At 54.6% G+C, this 23,846-nt stretch overlaps 1 protein-coding gene across 5 annotated transcripts in view; it reads left to right on the top strand.

Moving 5' to 3' along the window:
- Nucleotides 1-22,864, top strand: part of CD276 (CD276 molecule) — a 29,874-nt gene extending 7,010 nt beyond the window's left edge. For 2 of the 5 annotated variants that reach the window (XM_032342506.1, XM_032342507.1), the window contains exons 2-11: nucleotides 2,837-2,896; nucleotides 6,339-6,477; nucleotides 8,825-9,163; nucleotides 9,383-9,697; nucleotides 10,289-10,627; nucleotides 10,847-11,143; nucleotides 14,232-14,366; nucleotides 15,397-15,438; nucleotides 16,879-16,914; nucleotides 19,047-22,864. In XM_032342506.1, the coding sequence (XP_032198397.1) occupies nucleotides 6,393-6,477; nucleotides 8,825-9,163; nucleotides 9,383-9,697; nucleotides 10,289-10,627; nucleotides 10,847-11,143; nucleotides 14,232-14,366; nucleotides 15,397-15,438; nucleotides 16,879-16,914; nucleotides 19,047-19,069 (1,611 nt within the window). In that variant the 5' untranslated portion in view covers nucleotides 2,837-2,896; nucleotides 6,339-6,392 and the 3' untranslated portion in view covers nucleotides 19,070-22,864. The remainder of the gene's footprint in view (nucleotides 1-2,836; nucleotides 2,897-6,338; nucleotides 6,478-8,824; nucleotides 9,164-9,382; nucleotides 9,698-10,288; nucleotides 10,628-10,846; nucleotides 11,144-14,231; nucleotides 14,367-15,396; nucleotides 15,439-16,878; nucleotides 16,915-19,046) is intronic. The other 3 variants (XM_032342509.1, XM_032342508.1, XM_032342510.1) reach the window with 2 other exon arrangements.
- Nucleotides 22,865-23,846: the final 982 nt, after the last annotated feature.

The raw sequence follows: 23,846 nt of genomic DNA, 5'->3' as shown, positions 1-23,846 counted from the left end.
CCTGGTGCAGAGTGAACTTGGAGATAAGATGTCTGGAAGCTGTTTGGGGTATTTCAGGAAAACCGTGGTAGATGGTGAGGGTGGGGGCCGTAGCCCTCCATGGTTTCCCACTGTGTACAGAATCCATCCTTAGGCAACCCCTGACCACCTCCCGGGCCCCATCTCCCGAAAGCCACTCCCCAGAGTCCCTCTCTTCTTAGAGGATGCTGTGGGGGCTCACTCCTCCAGGGAACTGCTTGACCCTCCATGCCCATAATACTTCATCATGTTTGGCGTGTGAGTGGCTAGATGAATGCTGAAAGACTTGAGATGGGCAAATAACCGGTTTTACAGGGAAAACGGCAAATTTGGGGAGTGACAGATTGGGGATTGTGTCCTTAACCCCTGACAAAATCCTGGAACCAGTTATTAGTGGAGCACTTGAAGAAGAGTCTATTTTCTTCAGAGGAGCCTTTTTTATTTTTTTTTTTCCTGGTTCCTCCCCATTTGACCGGCCCTCCACCAGAAGTGGGGATAAGACCTGTGATGCGCAGTTGGGTGGCAGCACGAAGGGGGAGATTCCTAATCCCAAGGCCCTGAACAGGGGGTGGGCATTGATCCAGAGGCAGAACCTAGTGCTGTGGGGTCTCCTTATTCCTGTCCTCTTCCTGAGGACCTCAATGCCACAAGAAACAAAGCAGGGAAAAGAGGGTAACCTTTTTGGGTAACGTTCATTTTTCTTTCTTTTCCTTCCATCACAAAATTATCAAGCACCTTCCAGGGGCCAGGAACTGTCACAACAGTACTGCAAAAGATCATGGCATGGTCACACAACACTGTGACTGTACTTCCCCCCACTGAATTGTACACTGAAAATGGTTGAAAGGGTCAACCTCACACTCCATGGATTTTGCAATTTAAAAGAAAAGTTCGTGGCAGTTGGGGTGATGGAACAGGTTTAACTGATGAAATGTAATAAATAGTGGCACAAATGAAGTATCCCAGAAAGTCCCACCCCCTCCCCAGCTCCATCAGAAGAGGACAGCAGAGACGAGGGTCTGTGGCGATGAGAGTGAATGGTTCCCAGTCACTGACCACAGATTTGATCGTCTGTGATTTCGGTTATTTTGATGAACAATGTGGCACGGCTGCTCAGGGTGGCCTCGTCAAGGGAGAAGATCTAAAACGTGCAGGGAGGGGGTGGACTTGTAATATAAGGTTGAAGGAGGACTGGTGGGCGGAACACGAGACAGGTTTGGTTTCAGGATAAAGCAGAGCTTTATGCCAGTGACGCTGCCCCAAAGCCAGTGGATTTCTTCAGGAGGCCCGTGGTACCCAGCACTGGTGGGGTCAAACGGGTTGTGAGGGTGGCCCGAGAGAGGCACCCAGTTCTGATATGTGACCATTAACCTCTGCAGATTCTTCAGAATTGGTTGGAGGATCTTTCTTCTTTCCATAATCTCCCTCAATGATCCCAACTTGGGCTCCCATCACTCCCAATGCGTGGGTAGCTCCTGTCCTGTTCTGATCTCTACTCCATGTGTCCAGCAGTCCATGTGGCATTTGGCGTGGACGCTCTGTGTAGCTCAAGCCCAGTAGAAATTGTTCTTCCTTCTACACGTGCTTCATTTCCAGGTGTCCCCATCATATGATGTGTGCCCCCATGTGCCCAATTTTTCAAGCCTTCAAGATCCCCTTGTCTGTCTCAGCCCCTCCCTCCCTTACAGACAGAACAATCCCCAAGCCAGGTCGCGCCTACCCTTGAAATATCTGCTGAGCCGGGCCCAGGGATCACCACGTGACTCAGAGGAGATAGTGTCCAGGTCGTATTTTGAAACACCTATTTTAGATGTTGTTTCCTTTCACCGCTCTGAGCAGTGGTGATTTTTATGGGGTGGGAAGAGCAGGAGAGAGGAAGAGGGAAAGGAGGGGAGGGATGGCTCCCTAAATTAGTCACTTCAGATGCTGTCAGAAAGACCCAAAATAACAGTGACGCTAGAGTAGATGCTTATTCTCACCCATGTGACGGTGTGGGTCCGTCCTGGGCTGATCCTGCAGCCTCTCCGAGGGCCTCGTGTCTTGCCATTCTGAAGTCCCCAGAGTGTTGCCTTTGGCAGCATGGTCTCAGATGGTCACCACGGCTGTGTTCCAGCTGGTGGGAAGGGGGAGGAGACAAGACAGGGTATGCTGCTCTCTTTAAGGGTCTGACCCAGACGTTGTACACATCAGTTCCTCTCACATTCTATTAGCCAGAAGATGGTCACAGGACACACCTCTTCCCTGCAAGGCAGGCTGGGATCTGTAGTCTTCAGCTGAGTGGCCATGTGCCTAACTAAAAACTCTACAGAAGAGGAGAATAGATATGAGGGGGGAAATGAGTGGTTTCTGCCACCATCGTTTTGTACATTTCAGTGTGACCTGCCTGGCAGCTAATTGGCTCGACCTCAAGGATATAGTACATGAAGATTTAACGTACTAATGTAGTTCTGCTAGGATCCAGCCAAGCATTTCTTTTATACATAGGAACACAGAGTTTAGAGAGGGGAAGTTACCTGTTACAAATTGCACAGCAGTGACAGAGCTGGGACTAGAATCCTGAACTTTGGGCTCATTTTCTACTATTTCAAAGGGATCTGGTTGAGAGTCACCCAGCAGTGCCAGGAGAACAGGTGTCTTGGGGCTGGGGAGAAGCCACTCTGTCCGGCCTGTTTACCTGGGGAGCTGCTCACCATGTTTTCTGGACTCACCTTTAGGGTTATATTATGTCTCAGGTAGGGGCAAGTAGCCCTCACTGTACCTTAATAATGTCCTGAACTGAAGTGCAGTGATTCACATGCACTTCTCTCTTCGATTGCAGGCTCCTTGAGGACAGACACACAGCTTCGTCATCTCTCGGGCCCCAGGGCCTGCCTACCAGGTACTCAGTGAACAGTTAAATGCACTTCTCAGTACACGAACGAATGTATATTCAAGTAGTCTTTTGATCGCAGATAATAGACACTTAGCCCAAACTAGGAGGAGGAAAAAAAGATCGGCTCATGTATCTGGGCTGTTTCGGTGTGTACTCGCTTCAGGCATAGCTTGATCCAGGTGCTTATCTGCTGTTTGCAACAGCTCTGCCTCTGTGCTACACTGGTTAGCGGAGATCAACACTGGCATGTGCTTTGCTCCTTCTTGCCCTCTTGGTGGGAAGCATTGTACAAATGGACCCTGCAGGGATTGGGAGGAGGCAGGGGGTTAAGAGATATGGGGTGGTCATGGTGGGAGCAAGGAATTCCTCTTGATCCGAGAGCTCTATACGAAGAGCCCAGTCTCGGCCTTTGTTTCTTGGTTTGGGCTTAATGGGGGCGCATACTGGGTCCTCTCTTGGGGGCTTCTCTATGGATGCACTTCTGCAGGGGTTGAATGAACTTCCTGCACCTTCAGGCCAAGGGTGGCCTGGGCTCCTCAGTCCTGCTTCCCAGGGAAAGCCAAGGCGCTGTGTGTTCTTTCCTGGCAGGACTCCTTGGAGTTCCCACATTTGGCTGAGATGGGGTTGAAGGAAGAGGAAGAGGGAGGGCTGGCTGGTGACTCACTGGGAGGGGTGGTACATACTGGCTCCAGGGCAGGTCCCGCCAGGGGATGAAAATTCCCCTTTGTAGAGGAGGTGGGCAGGGTGGTGACAATGCAGCCTGAGATCAGTGTGTCTCCAGGGGGGCAGCCAAAGAGCAGTGATGGGCTTTCTGTTCCCAGGTCATGCTCCCATTCCCTGAGCAGCACCTTGTCTCCAAGAGGTATTTCTCCATCCCTCTCTCAGTCCCTGGGGCCCCAGCTGTTGGGGTAGGAACTTCTTGGAATGCTCAGGTCTTCCTGGCTCTAGGCTGTCAGGTTTTTCCCTAGCTTGAGCCATGACAGTGGGAACTTTGCTGGGTTCAGAGTCTAGGAAGGTAACCAAAGTGGGGAAGCCTAACGCCCACCCCTGGAAAGCTTCTCGTTCTCCCTCTGGAGTGAGGGACAGCTTGGCCTTTGGGGAGCCCTGCTAGGTCTGGTCAGGAGGGAGGTGCTCCCCCACACTCATGGAGGTGGCAGGCATTCCCGAAAGACCCTGGTGAGTAGAAGCTTGACATATGGAGATCTCATAAGAGAAGCCTTGAGTGCCAGGCAGAGGAAAGTGGCTTTACTTCTGTAGTGAATGGGGAGCCATGAAAGGTTCTTGAGCACAGGTAAGGTTGTGAGCAGATTCCTATCTTAGGTCCTGAGAGCAGACGTTGTCGAGAGAGGGGTTTGTAGGGGCAGAGTTCAGACAGCAGGGCCAGTGAGGAAGGTCACAGGAGGGTCGGGGTGGGAGTGGCAGGCATGAGCAGCAGTGGGAGGGTGAAGGAGGGAGGTGGCTTGGGAAGAACACACAGGCCTTGGTTTTCTTCTGGGGCTGAAAGAGAGAAAAGGAGTCTTAGAATCTGGAAGCTTCTTAATCCTTAGGTCCTAGTGCCTCTTTGGGGGTGGGGATGGGGGTAGAGATGGGGGCGCAGCACAGAAGCTGCAGCCTGCTAGCTTTTCCTGTGGCCAGTGGTTGCCCTTGTAGGCAGGATGTGGTGCCCGCCAAGGGTGCCTTTATGAATGGAGCAGCAAGCCTGCTGACTCAGCAGGCGGCAAGGCTTTGAGGCCTCTGGGTTTGGACCGGAAGTGTCTGGGAAGGAAGTGGCTATTCAGGGCTTCCCCACTGTGGACAGCTGGAGTGGGGTGTGTGTGTGTGTGTGTGTGTGTGTGCAGGATGCACCCGGTTTGGCTGAGGGAGTCCCTCAGCCCAGCTGCTGGGGGTGGGGCAGGGTGGGGGGGGGTGGGGCGGGGCGGGGCCCGGAGTGTGCTTGCCTGGGACTGGAAGGCTTGAGGCCTGGTGCCCGAGACCAAAATGATGGTCTGCTCCCGGGAGGGCAGAAAGCCGCAGCAGGAGGTTGGAACCCAAAGCCTTGGCAGCTTGCTAACTAGCAGATTATATCACATTACCAAAGGCACCTCGCTTACAGGGGCTTTATTTTTTTCTCTTGCAAAATGGGACTGAGTGGATCTGGCTGTCTCCCTGGGTGGTTGTGAAAACGTGAACTCGACTGTGTTCTTTTTTTTTTTTTTTTTTTTAAGATTTTATTTATTTATTTATTTGTCAGAGATCACAAGTAGGCAGAGAGGAAGGCAGAGAGAGAGGAGGAAGCAGGTTCCCTGCTGAGCAGAGAGCCCGATGTCGGGCTCTATCCCAGGATCCTGGGATCATGACCTGAGCCAAAGGCAGAGGCTTTAACCCACTAAGCATCCAAGCACCCTCGACCTTGTTCTTGTTGAACAGTGCTGGATAGCCCAAGTCCACACTGCTTATGTGGCTTCCCTGGGACATGGGAACAATCAGACAGCAGCTGTGGGATGGGGTGAACGTGGGTTCAGCCCCCCAGGTCAGACACTGTGAGGGGGTAGCCAGGATCAGGAGCAGGGCTGGGCTCAGGGAGGTCTCGTCTGCGGCCACAGACCTATCTCTCACTCAGCCCTCACTCCAGCCTCTGGTGTTCGCCCAGACCTGGCCTCTGAGTGTCCAATTAGCAAGTGTGCTCTTTCTCGGGCCCCATCCTCTGACACCAGCTGCCTCCTAGTACTCTCTCCAGGAGGTTTCTGCACAAACACTGCTAACTTCACACGTGTAACACCGACCACCTCCATGTTCTGTCTCAGTGACTGCCCATCCCTCTCATGAGGCTCAAAACCTCCTCTGGCCTGACTGCCCCCTTCCTCTCTCCCCACGCCCTCCAGTGCTGCTGTTCTCACCCAGACCTGCTTTATCTCTTCTCCTGTATCCTGCAGATGCTAACAGTCATCTTTATGGAGCACAGCTCCGACCATATCCTTTCTCCTGCTCCAGAACTGTCAGAGGCTCCCAGTTACCTTCAGGATAAACTTCAGACCTTTCAGCTTGTCTTTCCGTCTGGCTCCCGCCTCAGCCTTTACTCTCCCCACCAGCTGTCGTCTGGAGTCAAACTGAGCCAAACTGATCTGCGCACATTCTTGCCCTGGGCCGGCCAGCCTTGCCTCTACTTGCCACCTTGCCTCATCTTCCTTGTATTTTGTACCAACATCTCAGTTCTGAAGGGGTGGGTCCAGCTGCCCCCTGCCCCGTGTGCCCTGGTCTAGCCTTCCCAGTGACTCAGTTCCCTCCTGTAAGCATGTCTCAAAAAAAAAAAAAAAAAGCCCTCGGTGGGGAGCCTTGTAGAGTGTGGAAGGGAGGACCCGCCACTGGGCTGTTGCAGACTTCCCTGAGCTGGTTAGGGGATGGGGATGAAGCGAAGGCAGGCCTGGGGAAGACCCTTGGAGACAAAGGCCTCACTTCCTCTTCCTCACAGGCAGGGGCAGCCTTCCACCACGGAGAGCCCAGCTGTCAGCTGCCTCTTGGGAAGATGCTGTGTTGCTGGGCCAGCGCGGGTGTGGGCGTGGGTGTGCCCTTGGCCACGGCCCTGGCAGCGCTGTGGGTCTGCATCACAGGTGAGGGGAGCAGTGTGGGGGTTGGAGGGGGGGTGCACCCATTCCCAGCAGGGCTCCTGCCAAGCCCTTTTGTCTAGCAGGGATGGGGAGGGTTTTGGCCAACATCCTCCCACTGTCCCCTGTTGCCTGTCCACTCATTTCCACCGGGATTCCAAAGGCAACTTACTCTGCATTTCTTAACCCATTTCCTCTACTGTAATTTGGTCATGTGAGCACTTACTGTGATAATGTGTATCTTGAACACACAGTGTGTGTGCTCCCTCCTGAGGGCCTTTGCATGTACTGTTCCCTCTGCCTGGAACTTTCTGTGCCCACACATAGGCATGACTTGATCCTTTATTTCATTCAGGTCTTTGCTCTGATGTCACCTCCTCAGCAAAGTTTTTTGGCTACCTTGTGTAACACAGCACACCACCTCTCCCTACCCTCGACCTTACTTTGTCATGCTGCTTCCTGGCCTTTACCTCTGCCTGACATGTTGTGCATTCATCTGCTTCTTGTCCGCTCTGCTCAAAGAGCAGGGTCTGTCCTCAGTGCTAGGACTGGTTCCAGCCACATAGTAGCTGCTCAGTAACCATGTTGGATAAATGATGTAACTCTTCCCACACAGCTCTTGGCACAGAGTCAGCATTCAATAACGACATTATTTTTAATAACAACGTCCTCATCCTATTTTAAATCCTTACCAGCCCCTGGCAGAGGGCAGGACTGCCTTCGTCTGCTGTAGGGGAAGACAAAGCTGAGTGTCTGCTGCCACCTGCTGGTCATAAGGAGGAGCAACTCTGGTTGTGGCTGCTCTGATTTCTCTGAAGGGCTTTGGGTGATTCCTTAGGTTACATTCCTAAATGCCCCCTATAAGGGACACCAGTTGGAGAGCGGCCTGGGACATGTGGTTGCAGCGAGAGATCCAGGACCAGCATAAGACCTTTAGAGACCTCTACACACGGGGAAGATCATGATAGCCTTTCCCTGTAATTCACAGTAAAAATACTATTTTTCTAAATGCAAGAAGCCTTTAGTGGGTGCTATATCCAGCCAGCGTTGTATCAAGACTGTTTGGTTTTTACGTTTTTTGAGTGTTCTTGCTTTGCTAGTGCCCAGAGCACCCACTTAACCAAGAATGGCAGTGCCAGAGTAGGGAGCATGTCTCCCCAAAGAAAAGGCTCAGGGAAAGCGCCCCCTCTCACTAACTTCCCAGGGCTCTGAAAGAAGAGCTAGAAGGGAGGCAGAGGTGGCTGGGTGAGGAGGCTTGCCAATCCACAGGATCAAGGGCAGAGGACAAACAGGGGAATCTGGCTCTAGGGATGAGTTGACAGTAGGCTTCCAGGATTCCTGCTCCTGTATTCCCCTCACCTTCCATTCATCAGCAGGCCCTCGCCAACAAACCTGACTCTGTCCCGTGTGCCCCAACACCACTGCCACCCTCTGGAGCTAAGCCAACTTCTTACAAACCGAACTGAAGTAGTTCTTAAACCAAACAGCCAGAGTGAGCTGTAAGCACTGTTAGGCAGATTATGCCTGATTACCACCCCCTCAACCTGCAGTGACTTCCCATTGCATGTAGCAAACTACATTCTTTACTGGTCTTGCAAAGCCCTCCCATCCAGACTCTCAGGCCACAGTGGACAGCTACCTGGTAATCTCACTAAGGGAGCTGAATCTTGCCTCAGGGCCTTCCCACCTGCTATTCCTTCTGCCTGGAATATTCTTACACTGGCTTTTTTGCATGTCAGGCTCTTTCTCATTCCCTTAAATTTCAACTTAATATCCTCTTAGTAAGAATGAGCCTCACTGCCCTGTTGAAAGGTGTGGGCCTTCCTTCCTTCGGATATAAAAGCAAATCATGTTTATTTAGGAAAATAAAAAAGAGAAAGCCCTTGTGATCCTTTCTCATTCAGAGGAAACAACTATTAACATTTGATATATACCTTTTTAGACTCCCCTTTCTAATTAATAAAGACAACATACTTATGTGAAAATGCCACAGTCAGATATTTGAAAAGCGACCACCTCTAATCCTTGGCTTATTTATGTCTCTCATATCCCTAATCCCATGCTAATGAGAATTTGTGTCTTAGTTTGTCCCTACCTCCCTTTAAAAGGTAAGCTCTGAAAGGGTGTGACCTTGGTCGTCTTCTCTGTTGCATTCCTAACTCTTATGCTCGACAATAGTAGGTGCTTGCTGTAGCCTTGTTGACTGAATGAGGACCACAGGTAATAAACTTTGCTTTGCGTCTCGGGCCTTAAAGGATGGGTGGACTGGCCTGCACTTAACCCAGAGCGAGGGGAGGACTAGGGAGGGTCCCAGGCCCCACCCCTTCTCACTACCCTACCCCACCGCCCCCAGGTGCTTTGGAGGTCCAGGTCCCCGAGGACCCCGTGGTGGCCCTGGTGGGCGCCGATGCCACCCTGCGCTGCTCCTTCTCGCCCGAACCCGGCTTCAGCCTGGCTCAGCTCAACCTCATCTGGCAGCTGACAGACACCAAACAGCTGGTGCACAGCTTCGCCGAGGGCCACGACCAGGGCAGCGCCTACGCTAACCGCACTGCACTCTTCCCGGACCTGCTGGCCCAGGGCAACGCGTCGCTGAGGCTGCAGCGCGTGCGCGTGGCGGACGAGGGCAGCTTCACCTGCTTTGTGAGCATCAGGGACTTCGGCAGCGCAGCAGTCAGCCTGCAGGTGGCGGGTGAGCGCCGGCAGGGGGCGCCCTCGCGGGCTGCGTCACTCACCTCCTGTCACTCACCTCCCCACCCACAGCGCCCTCACTGACCCCGCAACTCAAGCCCCACTGCTGACCTCTAGCCCTGCAGGTGTCCTTTCCTCCACTGCGACGCCCCCCTTGCCCCCGCCCCGTCCTTGCCTTACTGACCTCGACTTCTGTGCTCTACCGCCTGCCCCACTCCAGCTCCCTACTCAAAGCCCAGCATGACCCTGGAGCCCAGCAAGGACCTGCGGCCCGGGGACACGGTGACCATCACGTGCTCCAGCTACCGGGGCTATCCGGAGGCCGAGGTGCTGTGGCAGGACGGGCAGGGCGCACCCTTGACGGGCAACGTGACCACGTCGCAGATGGCCAACGAGCAGGGCTTGTTCGACGTGCGCAGCGTCCTGAGGGTGGTGCTGGGCGCGAACGGCACGTACAGCTGCCTGGTGCGCAACCCTGTGCTGCGGCAGGACGCGCACGGCTCGGTCACCATCACGCCCCACAGAAGCCCCATAGGTTTGTTTTGTGCCTGAATGTCCCCATGAGGGAGGGAGAGGCTTGTCCTATCAGCAGGGGCTGCAGGATTTTAATCTAGCTCCCTACCTTCCGTTTCCCAGATGGGTGAAATTCCCAGCAAGGGCGACGGGAAAGGCAAATAGGGCGAGTAGGCTGGGAGCCTTACCTTGCTGGTAGGGCCGAGGACAGCCATCACGGACCTTCCTCACTCTCCGGGGCTACTGACTCCAGGGCTCCGGAAACCTCTGGAAAGAGAGTTAGGATAGGAGAAGGATCCATCATGTAGGAGGGGGGTTTTGCTAGGGCTGGATGCTGTCCCCAGCCTCTCCCTCCCAACCTCCCTGACCCCCGCCGCCAAGAACAGGCATTGTCAGGCCAAGGTCAACGGTCAACCTCAGTGATTCTTGTCCTAAGATTAGGGGGACTCTACATCTGGGAATCCGGAGACCCTATCTGCTTTTGGGTCTGGAGAGAAAGCGGGACTATGGGACAGGAACTGGGGGTTAATGAAGGAGGAAATCTGAGAGGCTGTGGGCTGGTAGCCCGGAGCGTCCCAACCCCCTTCACCATCTTATCTAACCTCACCCCCAGGTGCCGTGGAGGTCCAGGTCCCCGAGGACCCCGTGGTGGCCCTGGTGGGCGCCGATGCCACCCTGCGCTGCTCCTTCTCGCCCGAACCCGGCTTCAGCCTGGCTCAGCTCAACCTCATCTGGCAGCTGACAGACACCAAACAGCTGGTGCACAGCTTCGCCGAGGGCCGCGACCAGGGCAGCGCCTACGCTAACCGCACTGCACTCTTCCCGGACCTGCTGGCCCAGGGCAACGCGTCCCTGAGGCTGCAGCGCGTGCGCGTGGCGGACGAGGGCAGCTTCACCTGCTTTGTGAGCATCAGGGACTTCGGCAGCGCAGCAGTCAGCCTGCAGGTGGCGGGTGAGCGCCGGCAGGGGGCGCCCTCGCGGGCTGCGTCACTCACCTCCTGTCACTCACCTCCCCACCCACCGCACCCTCACTGACCCCGCAACTCAAGCCCCACTGCTGACCCCTAGCCCTGCAGGTGTCCTTTCCTCCACTGCGACGCCCCCCTTGCCCCCGCCCCGTCCTTGCCTTACTGACCTCGACTTCTGTGCTCTACCGCCTGCCCCACTCCAGCTCCCTACTCAAAGCCCAGCATGACCCTGGAGCCCAGCAAGGACCTGCGGCCCGGGGACACGGTGACCATCACGTGCTCCAGCTACCGGGGCTATCCGGAGGCCGAGGTGCTGTGGCAGGACGGGCAGGGCGCACCCTTGACGGGCAACGTGACCACGTCGCAGATGGCCAACGAGCAGGGCTTGTTCGACGTGCGCAGCGTCCTGAGGGTGGTGCTGGGCGCGAACGGCACGTACAGCTGCCTGGTGCGCAACCCTGTGCTGCGGCAGGATGCGCACGGCTCAGTCACCATCACAGGTAGGCAGGAGGCAGGTGAGCAGCCGGGGAGACGGAGGGAGCTGCTGCCTTTTATCTAGACCCTGAGTTAGAATTTAGGTGGATCGGGGTGGTCAGAAGCCTCCACCGAGAAGTCCTTGAGGGACTTGGTTTAAGGCGCTGGTGAAAGTCATGTATAATATTGGCCCTCCTACGAGCGCCTTAGAGGCGCTCCGCACGCACAAAGGGGAGTGGCTGCGAGAATTTGGAGGTGCTCTAGGGAGTCCTAGAGCAGACGCGGCATGGTGAGGGAGGGCTTTCCTACTGCAGCTGCTTCGGGGGACGGGAACGTGTTCCTGGAGCCATGGCACCGTCTGATCTGAGGCCGTGAGAGACAGCTAGGGATTTCCAGGTGGTCCGGACCGGACCCCACAGTGTCCGCACTTCAAGAGCGGAGCTCTCAACCCAGGCAATCTCTGCTGCCCCCGTGTGGCCAAACACCAGATTGATGTCGCCCATTTAGCCATTCCCTTGATCTGCTTGGGGTCTGATTTGTGGTCCCAGCCCAAACACCTTCCCTTCCTGCATTGCTCACCTCAGTGATGCTCCTTGTGCCTGGGGGCGTGAAGAGGGCTCAGGCCCACACTCAGGCCAAGGGAGGCAGTCTCCATCCGTCTTGGGACATGAGGTTGGCTCCTCAGTCCCTCAGGCAACTCAGCTTTCCCACCGGCCTCCCCACAGCCTCTGGAATCAGGACAACAGGTTCTGTCTGTCTGGTTGTCCTGTCCTCCCTTCCTGTGACTTCCACCCCCTGGTGGGTTTCCTGAGAGAATAAGAAATACCAGGTAGAGTGACATTGACAGAGAAAGGGAAGATTTCTGCGAAAGGAGGCAGGGGCCAGAGTGGGCTGGAGCAGTCGGGAGAAGTCTCCAGGGACAGGTGGGATTTGAGAGAGCCTGGAAGGGCAGGTGGACTTTGTGATCATTTGCCCCTGGGGTTGAATTGGGTATTTGCCACGCTGTACAGAAAGGGCTTATGGGTGTCAATGGAATGGTAAGGAGAACGCTTACCTCATCTAAGAGAAAAACACTTTTATTTTAAACTTCAGTAGCTAACATTTAAAGTGCTTTCAGAGATGAGGAAACCAAAGCCCAGAGAGAAGAGAGAACTTTCCCAAGTCTGCAGACTAGAACAGTGGCTTTATTTCGGGGGCCAGGCACCTCTTTGAAAATTGGATAAACAGTAAATGCAATAGTTTGCATGTTTAGAAGGTGCACAGGGGTGTGTGGCCCTTGGCTCCAGCACCCAGTGGTGAGCCAATGACCCAGGACCAGAATCCAACCTTTAGCCTCTCAGCCTAATTTTCTCTCCTCCCCACCACCCAGCCTCCTGTTTTCATAAGAGCAGGTCTGGCCTACTTTGGAGCCCTTGGCCTGTATTTTGCTTCAGGCAGCTTTATGCCTGGTAAAACATTCTAGGATTCAGAATGTCAGTCCTCCAGCCTGGGCTCTCCCACACCTGCTGGAGAGGTTCGTGACATAGAGCATGCTGTGTGCGTGGAAGGGGCTTTATGGAGCATTCCCTGGGAGTGGAGCCTCAACACCCTGGCCCGAGCCCTGCTCTTTACTCCAGGGCCAGTTTGGCTGGTGTTCAGGTGCTAACACCAGTCAGGGGGTGAACACAGACAGACATCCTCCCTCCTCCTGAGTATTTTGGTGGCTCTGCTCCCTCCTTTGCTGCAAGGGCCGTGCCCGGGATCCCCAGGTGTTTCTTTCCTGGGCTTTATGGATGGGCCTTCCTGGCCCCTCGTCTCAGCTGCTGTCCTCTCCCGCTCCCCTGGGTGATGGGTCTCTTTGTTTGCAACATCCTGAGCAGCAGCTCTGCCAATTATACCGGCTGGAGGGAACGTCTGCTGCAAATGCCCGTGTCCCTGGCAGGGCCTCTGCTGCCGAAGTTTCTCCTGGCAGTGCTGTCGGCCCTGACCATGCCTTCTGCAGACCCAGCTGGCTGCTGCTGCTGGCCTGGGCACTCGTGGTCTGCAGACAGCAGAGGAGAGCAGTGCTGTCTTTTGTTAGCTCTGAGGTCCCCAAGCTTTCTGCCCAGGACTCGGCATGGGCCCAGGGACTGGGCTGCTGGCTGGCAAGCTCAGAACAGTGGCTGGCCCAGACCCAGGTGCGGGTGCCTCGAGCCCCTCCCTCTGCCGTTGAGAGAGCTAACAGAAGGGCCCTCAGCATTTCACGGAAACATTCCCCTGGCAAGTCTCCCCCTCTGGGGTAAACCCAGAACCCTCACCACGGCGCCCTCAGTTCCCACCCCCATCTACATGTAGGGCTCCCCAAGCATTTTCTGTAAAGGGCTGGATAGTAAATATTTTAGGCTTTGTGGGCCACATACAATCTCTGTTGCTGCTGCTGCTTTTCCTTCCCCTTCTGCTCCTCCTGTTTCTTTTTTGGTAACCCTTTACAAATATGAAAACTATTATTAGCCAACAAGCTGTACAAAAACAGACCACAGGACAGACCTGGCTCGCAGACCATAATTTGCTGACTCCCGATCTCTGAGATGGGGGATATCATCAGGCAGGGCTGCAAGAGTCAGGGAGGGCCTTCTGAGGAGGTGAATCTTAAAGTAGGTGAGCGTTTGGGGACATTTTTTAAAGTAGGGGAATCTGACAGCACTGGCGTGGGGGCTGGAAGGCACCAGCTGTCCCCGCAGAGAGTGGTTAGTTCACCAGCTTGGCTGGAGCAGAGGTTCCTAAGGTGGATGCAGAAGGAAAGGCTGGGGAAGCGGAAGGAGCAGCCACATAATAGAGGTCCTTGAGAGGATGGAAGCATTATTCAAATGTCAGTGGGGAACCATAGAAGGTTCTAGAGCATCATCAACTGTAGACTTTTCACCCCTGCCAAGTTGAGGCATGTCCACACCAGCTACAGCTGGGTCAGGGCTTGGATGTGTCTTGGTGGGGGGAGGGGAGGGGCATGGGAACATCAGTGAGCTCTCTTCATAAGTCTGGAGCCTAGTGAGGGTGGGAGCTACCTATTTACACCTCTTGGCCAGGGGTGTGCAGTCCTCAGGGCCACAGGGGCCAGGCATGACCATCTCTTCCTCTTCTCCCCACTTTCCCTCCCAGGGCAGCCCATGACCTTCCCTCCTGAGGCCCTGTGGGTGACCGTGGGGCTCTCTGTCTGTCTCGTTGCACTGCTGGTGGCCCTGGCCTTCGTGTGCTGGAGAAAGATCAAGCAGAGCTGTGAGGAGGAGAATGCAGGTGAGGGAGAGAGGGTGCGCGCACACACACGTGTCTTTGCGTGTGGTGGTGTGTCTGTGGCATCAGTACGGGGGTCGCTTTCTGGTGACCGAATGAACATGAGTGTGCAAATGGGGCCTCATTGTGTGTGTGACCCCGAGGCTGAATGTGTCTCGTACATATAAACATGCCTATCGGGGTGCAGCTATGGCAGGCTGAGTGCGGGTAGCAGCAGGACGGAGGTGAGAGGTGTATGTGGGGGCCTGCCGTGTGATGGTGAGGGTGGAAGTCATGCAAGCGTGTCTGTGCGTGGATGCATGGGTGTAGAGTGTGGACATTTAGTGGCACGCGTGTGAATGCCGTATGGTGTGTGTGGCCTTGTGTGAGGGTGTGTGTGCCTCCCAGTGGGCAGAGTTGAAAGCGTCTGCCATTAGATGGGCTGAGATCAGAGTTGACTTTGGTGATTGGCAGGTGGTGAGCTGACATTGGTAGACGGGCGGTTTGAGCTTGGTCCGGGAAGCGTGTCAGCTCTGGGGAGTGGTGGGTGGTGAACACACGCTGGTGAGTCGGGAGTTGATGCCGTGGGTGGTTAGGTGGGTACACGAAGGCTTTCCTGGTGAACATGGAAGTAGATGGTCGGAAGTGGGAGCTGGCTGGGTGTCGGGAAGGAGGGTACGTATGTAGAGGAGAAGGGACAGACGGGTGGCGGCTCGTGCAGTGGGTGGCAGAGGGGGCTGGTAGAAGGACAGGAGCACTGGTTAGGTGGGTGCCGCTGGTGTTGGAGGCTGGTGGTAGGGGGGCTTGGTGAGTGGGTAGATGGGGGAGCAATGGGTGTGGCTGGGAGGAGGCGTCACGGGGAGGAGATGGTGCTCGGATGGGGGAGCGGTGGCTTCTGCTCTGTGCTGGTCTCAGGCTCCCACCCTGTGTCCAACATCTGGACCACAAGCCGGGCCTACTCCGCCCACTTTCCTGCCTCCCATAGTCCCAGGTGGAGATGTGCAGGGATGACTGGGGGCTGAGAAAGCCTCATTATGGAGTTCTTGTCTTCCAGGTGCTGAGGACCAGGATGGGGATGGAGAAGGATCCAAGACCGGTAAGCCCGAGCTTCGAGTGGGCCTTATTGGCTGCGGGAGGGACGCAGGGATGGGGAGAGAACTCTAGGATCCCGAGGAACCACGTTTGCTTGGGGTTTGGATGCAGTGTGTTCTGTGGTCTGTGGCCTGCTGCCCTGGTAAGTCTGGTCTTTACCTCAGTGTGAGGCCTGGACGTGGGTCTCCCCTGGCTCTCTCCCAGGTGTTGTTTTGTCTCTCCTGCCCACCTGACCTTTCTAACTGGGCCAGCTCCACTCTGAGTGACCCTGCACTGTGGGGTCTGGTGGCCTTCTAGGGGAAGGAGGGCTCAGGGGACAGGGTGGCCTGGGTTTAAGTTCCAGCTGCCGCTTGTGGGCTGAGCGGCCTGGAGCAAGTCACTTTGCTTCTCTGGACCTCAGTTTCTTCATCTTTGAGTCTTGGCTTCCTCCTAATAACTGCCTACTTCATAGATTGTATGGGTTTATTTAAATGAGATCATGTATATAAAGGGCCTTGCACCAGGCCTGGTGACTGGTCCATGCTTGATAGCTTGGAGCCTTGTTAGTAGGCACACAATTTAAGACAGTTCCATTCTGGTTAGAGGTTATGTGACTTTGGTCACAGTGCTTTGCTGCTCTGGGCTTCAGTGTCCTTCTGTAAAATGTTCTCTTGACCCTGCCTTGATGACACCAGAGGCTCTTTTGAGTGACTGGACACAGGGGTGGTTTTCACAGGGCATGGTGCTTTGAAGACACGAACTTAGAGCCCAGCTTGGGGTAAGTGCTGTGGCGCTGGTGTTTCGTGGCTACTGGAGGCTTCACCGCCCTCCCTCCTGGGGCTCCTGGGCCAGCTTCCCGAGGAGCCATTTGGGACGGTGTCAGTTGACATCGGTCCCCTCCCCACCCCCGTGAAGGAAGAGCGGAAGACTGACACCTGGGGACTGCTGTAAATGATGCCAATTAACTCTCTGCCTTTGGTGTGGCGACAGCCCTGGGATCAGGCCTCATTTTCCTTGCTCAGAGGCAGATGTAGTTGTCAGAGGGAGGGGGTAAGGAGTGGAGCATGGCCTAGAGATTTTCTCAGTCTCGTTTCCTCATGACCCCTCATGACCTCATGACCTGGGAACGGCTGCAGCCTCCTGTAGTCACGTCACCCTTATTTGCAGAACAGACTCGGTGTACTTCCGCATCTCTAGCTCACTGGAGGGCAGGGTAGCTGTTCCCATTGTACAGATGTGGAAAACTGAGGCCTAGAGAAAGGAGTGGCAGGATACAGAGTGGAGCTGGGCCTTGGGACAGCAGCCTAGGGCCCCTTGCCTGGGGCTGGGAGGTTGCCCTCATCCTCCCAACTTCTCCCAGTCCGTGTAGCCTCACTTCCTTCTCAGCTCCCATCCCTCTGCCCGACTCCTGACCCCGCCATTGGCCACGGTCCCCCCTCACTGTGTGCTCCTTCCTTTTTTGCAGCCCTGCGGCCTCTGAAACACTCTGAAAGCAAAGAAGGTAAAGACATGTGGTGCCTGAGATTGTGTCTGTGGGTTGGCCCATCTGTGTGCGGGAGGTGGGAGAAGATGGTTGGCGGTGGGGGTCACCATCGCAGGCTCACTGGTGACCTGAGACTCCCTCCCCAGGAGAGCAGCCGGGACTCCCCCCTGACCGAATGGCAGAGGGCAGAGTAACCACGGTCCCAGCTGCTCTAAGTGGGTGCAGATGTGACAGAGGCTTCACAAGGACGGGGATTTTTTTCTCTCTCCTGGAACAGTCTAAGCGTAGGTGACCTTAAGACCACTGACGTCCTGGCACTAGGTTCCATTTATTGGTTTCTGCCCTCTTCCACTCAGAACTTCCATCCCTGGGTCCAGGCTGGCTGCTCCAGCTCCCATGCCCTCTCCGGAAGCAAGGGGGAGGGAGGAGAAGGAGGGACTATTTTTTTCTAGGGCTTGACTAGAAATAGCTCCTGTTACTCCAGTTTCGGTCCATTGGTCTGGATCTAGTCACATGACCCTGAGCTCGGGGGAGGCCAGGGACTATGGCTTTCAGCTGGGGAGCCACGTTCCTGATATGTAGTAGGCAGTTAGTGAATGTTAACAATCATTATTACTTGTATTCCGTAACATCAGCGGTTACAGTAGCAAGTGGTTGCTTGGAAGTAAGTGTGAGATTCTTCCTTACTGAAAGTAACCAACAGTGACATCTATGTATGCGTGTTTGTGTGGAAATGTGTGTGTGTGTGTATTTTGAACAAAATATTCCTTGCAGCAGATTTGCCACTCGATGTGAGTGGCTTCCACCTAGAAAATCAAAGTTGGTTGCTAAAGGTTATGGAAACACTTTCAGGTGGCCTGGGTGTCCCTTTCAGGAAAGAAAACTTTCACTAAATTCCTGGATGCTCATCCCTGCATTTAGAGGAGAAGGGAAGGACACAGCCTCTGTCTTCAGGAAACTTTCAGAGGCCAGGACGGGGGGGGGCTGGGGTGCAATGGGGCCCTCAGAAACCTGCACAAAATACGTGATAAGGGAGGATCGTAGACTCAGACTTTCACAACAGTCAGTAAAGGGGGCTTTGGGAAGGCAGCATTGTGCAGAAGAAAGAGGCCCCGGGGTCAGAAGGGGAGACCTTGGGTCTAGTCTCTGCCTCTGACCTTCGGGAAGGTTTCTTCATGAGTGGAATGCACACCACACTTACAAGATGGTGGTGGGTCTAGGCAGGGTGACAAATGCGGAAGGGCTCGGTAAAGCAAGTCCTTTTAAATGCTGTAGAATGTTCCATGGCAGTAAGAGGTCGATGTTGGGGTTTGGAGGGATGGAGATAAGTTATCTGCCTCCTTGTTGTTCTGAACTGAATGAGGCATAGAAGGATTGAGCAGATGGAGATGAAAATGTCAGCTTGGTTCTAGAAGAGAGCTGCAGGAGAATGGCCTGGGTGCAGGGTGCAGTGGGCTTCCCCGTCTTGCTCCCAGCGGGTCAGGCTGACCCCCCAGTCTCTGGTCACACTGTGTGCACAGAGGCTGCACCCGGAGGCTGGGGCGGGGCGGGCGCGGGAGGGGTGGTACTGCTTATCCTGGAACAGACAGAGCCCAAAGAATGGGAGAGGGAGCGCCAGGATCACACACACTCCGAGCCCCTGCCAGGTCCGGGAGTGGCGCGGGGCCAGTCCACTGGTGCCCCCATGTGGAGACAAAACCCAGAGGCACTCAGCAGCGTGGAAAGGGGAGCTGGACAGGATTTCTTGCTATTCCAGGGGAGGCAGCCAAGCCAGGAAAGACGGAGGGGGATAGAAAGGAGGGGGAGAGTGGAGGGGACAAGTGTGCCAGTGAAAGTGGTTGGAAAAGGTGGGGGGGCGGGCAGCCGTGGGGCTGGAGAGAGAGGCTGGCGGGGACTAGGCAGCCTCCCTTGGGGGCCCCATGGTCTGTCTGATGCCCAGCTCCTGTGTTGTGTCCGTCCGGGCCTCCAGGGCCGTGATGAGCACAGAAGGGTGAGGGGCGGCTGCTAGTCAGACTGCGGTGGCCCCTCCCACACGCCCTCCGCGCCCGGAAGTGTGTGAGCATGCGCCTGGGGTTCTGGAGCACGCCCAAGAGTAGAACTCTTGCCTTAATGCTTTTTCCCTCATGTTTTCTTTCCATCATGAAATGCAGATGATGGACAAGAAATAGCCTGACCACGCGGGCCAGGGGTCTCCGTGTGAGCCCTGCCCTCAACAGACGGCTCCCACTCCAGCAGGTCTGCTCATTCTCTGAAGGACAGAGTGACCTCCCCGCAGCCTTCTTTCTCCGATGGATGTGATTCCCAAGTCATCCTGCTGCCTTATTTCTCCGGTGACACGATACATAAACCATTCTGCTGTCTGGTTTCTTACGGACACCACCCCACCGCCTTATTTCTCCATGGATATGCTGCACGGACCGAGGCTGGCTGCCTCTTTTTCTCCAAAGGACTCAATATTCAGACTGATCCTCTGCCTTATTTCTCCAAAGACAAGATACACAGTCACCCCTGGCCTTCTTTCTTCAGTGGCCCTGATACACTAGTTTTCATTTCTCAGCCTTTTCTTCCACCCTCCCCCACCCTGGGCTCCTTGTAAGCCCATCTCCTCAGACAGGGACACTGCAGCTTCAGCATCTCCTCGAGTCCACAGGCGTCTCCCACCTCCCCTTCCTCTGGCCCCAGCCTTTTCCCTCCCTAAGTGAAGACAGGGCCCTTCCCCCAGGCCCGCAGAGGCACACAGGTGCATGTGCTGGAACACGTGCCAGGACAGGTAGGGACCTCCCTTGGCCCAGTCTCTCCCGTGGTGCCCTGGGCTGTGCCCTGGGAACTGCCTCCCCACGGAAAGCACGTGCTGGTCACACTGGGTGTCCGGGTGTCTGTGTGGGCCCCCTGGGGGCCAGCCCCTAGCCCCCTGCTTTGCCCTCCTCTCCTTTTGTTCACCCATTCTAGTCATGTTCATCAAGCATCCGTAGGGTGTCAGCACTGCCTTGGGCACCTGGGACATGGTGTGAGAAGATAGGCCCCTCCTTTAAGGAGCTTGTCCTTCAACTAGGGACCTGTGAGGAGATACCTGCCTGCTACAGTCTGTGGCTCTCGAGCAGTCTCCTGCCCTGCTCCCTACAGTACCCTCTTCTGTGCCCACAGCCTGCTGGATACCTCATGCCCACCGCATCCTCATTCCCTCCCCAGAGCAGGGGGTAGGGATAGCAACCTGGAGACGGGGCAGAGCCTCTTGCTACAGTTGGAGAATCTAATGGTTTCCGAAGTCTTTCCAGGTGGGAGCAGGTGGGCAGGCGGCCACGGTACCCTGTGAGAGCAGAAGTGTAGGAGAAGCCTGGGGATGGGGCAGGGCCAGGAGGGCACAGGGATGCAGCCCCTCACCACCCCCTCCCACCATGGTGCTATTCTGGAGCCGGGAGGATACCTCCTGGCTTGTCTCTCACCGGCCCCCAGCCTCCAGAATGCTTCTGATGTCCTCCCGCTGACATTTCTTCCTTCCTCCGGGAATGGAAGAGGTGACATGTCTAATTTAAATGTGGGACTTTGAGGAATTTTGTTAACTGGGGGTGTATTTTGGGAAAAATAAATGGCTTTGTAGAAAGCTTTTTCTCCGAGAAGTGTGTGGAAGAAGGTTGGGCAGCAGGACTTGGCAGGAAGCATCCCCTCCTGGACATTTGAGTCCAGAGTGGGCCAGGCCTGTGTCTCCACCCTTTCATCGTCCTTCAGTGGCTGGGCCTCTGTGACCATGCAGCCCCTCCCTGGCCACAGTCTTCCTCCTGGGACAGTGAAGTTGGCAGTCTAGAAAGGCTTGGCTCCTCCCTTTCCCGGAAACACCACCTAATTTCTTTATCTTGGGAGGCTCAGATCCTGGGCTTGTTTAGGGCCACTTCTAGCACCCCGTTTTGTAGATGGGGAAGCTGAACCCTAGTAGGAAGCTGATGCCAGGAAGGAGCTCTCTCTGCATGCTGTTGGTGACTGGCCCGTTGGAATGGGCACTGGACTTGAATCAGAGGTCCAGGGCCGGAACCTCATTCTACTCTGTGACCCTGAGCAGGGCATCTAGTTTCTCTGGACCTTACTTTTCTTACATAAGAAACAGACCTGAGGTTTTCACCATCCTCCACTTCCAAAGACTGAGAAGAAGGGGGGAATGTGGCATAAGCAGGTTTCCAGGGGGGCTGGGTTCAGGGGTGCGGAAGCCTGCAGAACACACTGTGCCCATTTGCCCCTGGGTGACAAGGCGCTGGGGCAGCAGGAGGGGCCTGTGCTGGAGGTCAGGGCACTTGGCTTTGGTTCCCAGCTGCACTACTAACTTGTGACCGAGTCCTTCATTATCTCTGACCCCTGATTTCCTTACCCATTAAGTAGGGCGCTGAGTCCTCCCCTGAAATGTACACAGCAATCTTTACAAACCAGAGCGCCTATTATGAAAGCCCATGGCCCTCGCAGTGAGACTGGTCACCCTGCTTGAAGTCCCACCACGGGTGCTCTGGGTGGATTTTAGAATCAAAAGACTTGTACCAGGGCTCTGCCTGTGCCCCGTACTCCCCCTTGTACCCTCGAGCTCGTTGCTCACGCCACTGGGCTAAGCTCTACCTGCCAGGTGGGGACGGCAGTGGTTCATGTTTCATAGATCTCTCTGAAGGTTGGACAAGACAGTGGGTAGAGAGACAGGCAAACCATAAAGGCCGGGGTGCATGTGGGGGCTTATTTTTCTTCCCTGCTGCTGGGGCTGCACTCTTACTCCCTAGGTGACTTTGTAGATGGAGCACAGTGACCTCAGTTTGCCTATCTGTAGAAGAGGCATGGGAACCAGTGTTTTTTCTTTCTGATGGGGCCAGGATAAGCCTGGATCAAATGTTCGCAGGAGGGACCCGGCCGGTGGGGGGGCTTTCCTGGGGACTGAGGGGTGAGGAAGGTAACCACTAAGTCCCCTGTCATAAATGCCCCAGAGAGCAGTATTTTTAGCTGCCTTTCCTGGGCAAAGCTCCAACTTCTGCATTTTAATGGAGAAATAATTCTCACAGTGCGACAAGCTGTAGCCTGCAGGTGTCATATCCATATTAAAGAGGGGACAGAGCAAGGGTTCATTTGCCTGGCTCGAGGTGTGACCAGAATTCACCTCCAGGAGCACTTGTAAGCAGGGCTGTGAAGACCAATTAGTGGATCTGATCGCTCAGAGGGAGGGGCCTGGGTGGGAGGTGAAGACAGCAGGGCTGGGGGTCCTGAGCCATCCTGATTGTCCTTTAACAGAGCAGCGTGCCTCTGCTCGTGCAAGAGCAGGGTCTGTGCTTTCCTCAGGTCCGTTCGGGGGGGGAGACATCTGAACTTGCCCGTCCCAGGGGGCAGTTGCTGACTGTGTGGGCCAGTGAGCAGATTGACTCTCACAGCTTCTGAGCTGACCAGTACCAAAGGTCCTTCTACAAAGCCCAAGTCTTAAACTGAAATGTGAAGCCAAGGTTTGCCCCAAGTAGCAAAATCCTGGACCTCCAAGTGCAGGGCTCTCGCAGAGAAGCAGGAGCTGAGGAAGGCGTGCAGTAACGTGTGCGAACATTGCAAATGCAAACAATATTATGTTAAACTAACAAATACAAAGTACCAGGGGCCCAAAATGGCATCGCTTAGGCCAAGTCCCTACACTGGGGCTTAATGTGTCATCTAATTGCACTTTTGACCTCCCCTAAAAATATCATCTTAGTAGGGATTTTCTGTAGGGTTGCCAATGAATCTTCCATGTGAGCCTTCTCTGTCTGCCAAAGGAAGATGAGGTCATTTGCATGATAAGATCCCTGGCTTTTCCTGTTGCTTTTCCCTGCCAGGGAAAGTGGCCTTGCCTAGAACAATTCTTTTGCCAAAAACTTTCTTGCCCCACCCTCCTATAAGAACCTTCCCTTTTGTACAACTCCTGGGAGCTTCCCTCTCCTAGCTTGGTGGCCTGAATTGTTTAATAAAGCCAATTAGATCTTCAGATTTACTCGGTAGAATTTTGTTCTTTAACACAGAAATATGCAGGGAGGTTGTCTTCACCTGCAGTCCCTGCATGCAGAGGGAAGCACTGTTAAAGGTTTGCTATCCTTCTAGACTTTTCCCTAGGCTAACACTTTTATAAAACTGAAACCATATATATTGTTTTTTTCTTTCTTTTTTTAAAGAGATTTTCTTTATTTGTTTGAGAGAGAGTGAGAGCACGAGATCAGGGAAGATCAAAGGGAGAAGCAGACTCCCCACTGAGTGGGGAGCCCGATGTGGGAATTGATCCAGGGACTCTGGGATCATGACCTGAGCTTAACCGACCGAGCCACTCAATTGTTCTTCAATTTCATATAAACGGAACCCTACAGTACATACTATTTTGTGTCTAGCTTCTTTCAAAGACATCCCTCATTCCTCCTTTTTTTCTTTTTTAAGATTTTATTTATTTCACAGAGAGAGAAAGCACAAGCAGGGGAAGTGCCAGGCAGAGGGAGAGGGAGAAGCAGGCTTCCCCCACAGAGCAGGGAGCCTGATGTGGGACTAGATCCCAGGACCCTGGGATCATGACCTGAGCTGAACGCAGCTGCCTAACTGATTGAGCCACCTAGACTCCCCATCCGGTCATTCTTTTCAAATGTCTACATAGTATCTCACAGTACTGTTGTCCTAGAATATACTTTGCCAGTTCCTATAATTTGGATACAGATAATGCAGATTTGTGCTCGAGTTTGTATGGTATGGAGCCCCAAAAGTGGGATCTCAGGGTCACATGTATATGTTAAAAGTTGGTGGAGACATGGGGCACCTGGGTGGCTCAGTGGGTCAAAGCCTCTGCCTTCAGCTCAGGCCATGATCCCAGGGTCCTGGGATTGAGCCCCGTATCTGGCTCTCTGCTCGGCAAGGAGCCTGCTTCCTCCACTCTCTCTACCTGCTTCTCTGCCTACTTGTGATCTCCATCTATCAAATAAATTAATAAA

The sequence above is a fragment of the Mustela erminea genome, chromosome 5, assembly GCF_009829155.1.
Source record: "Mustela erminea isolate mMusErm1 chromosome 5, mMusErm1.Pri, whole genome shotgun sequence".
NCBI lineage: Eukaryota > Metazoa > Chordata > Mammalia > Carnivora > Mustelidae > Mustela > Mustela erminea.
The sequence above is the reverse complement of the archived record's forward strand: the minus strand, read 5'-3'. Positions and strand labels throughout refer to the sequence as shown.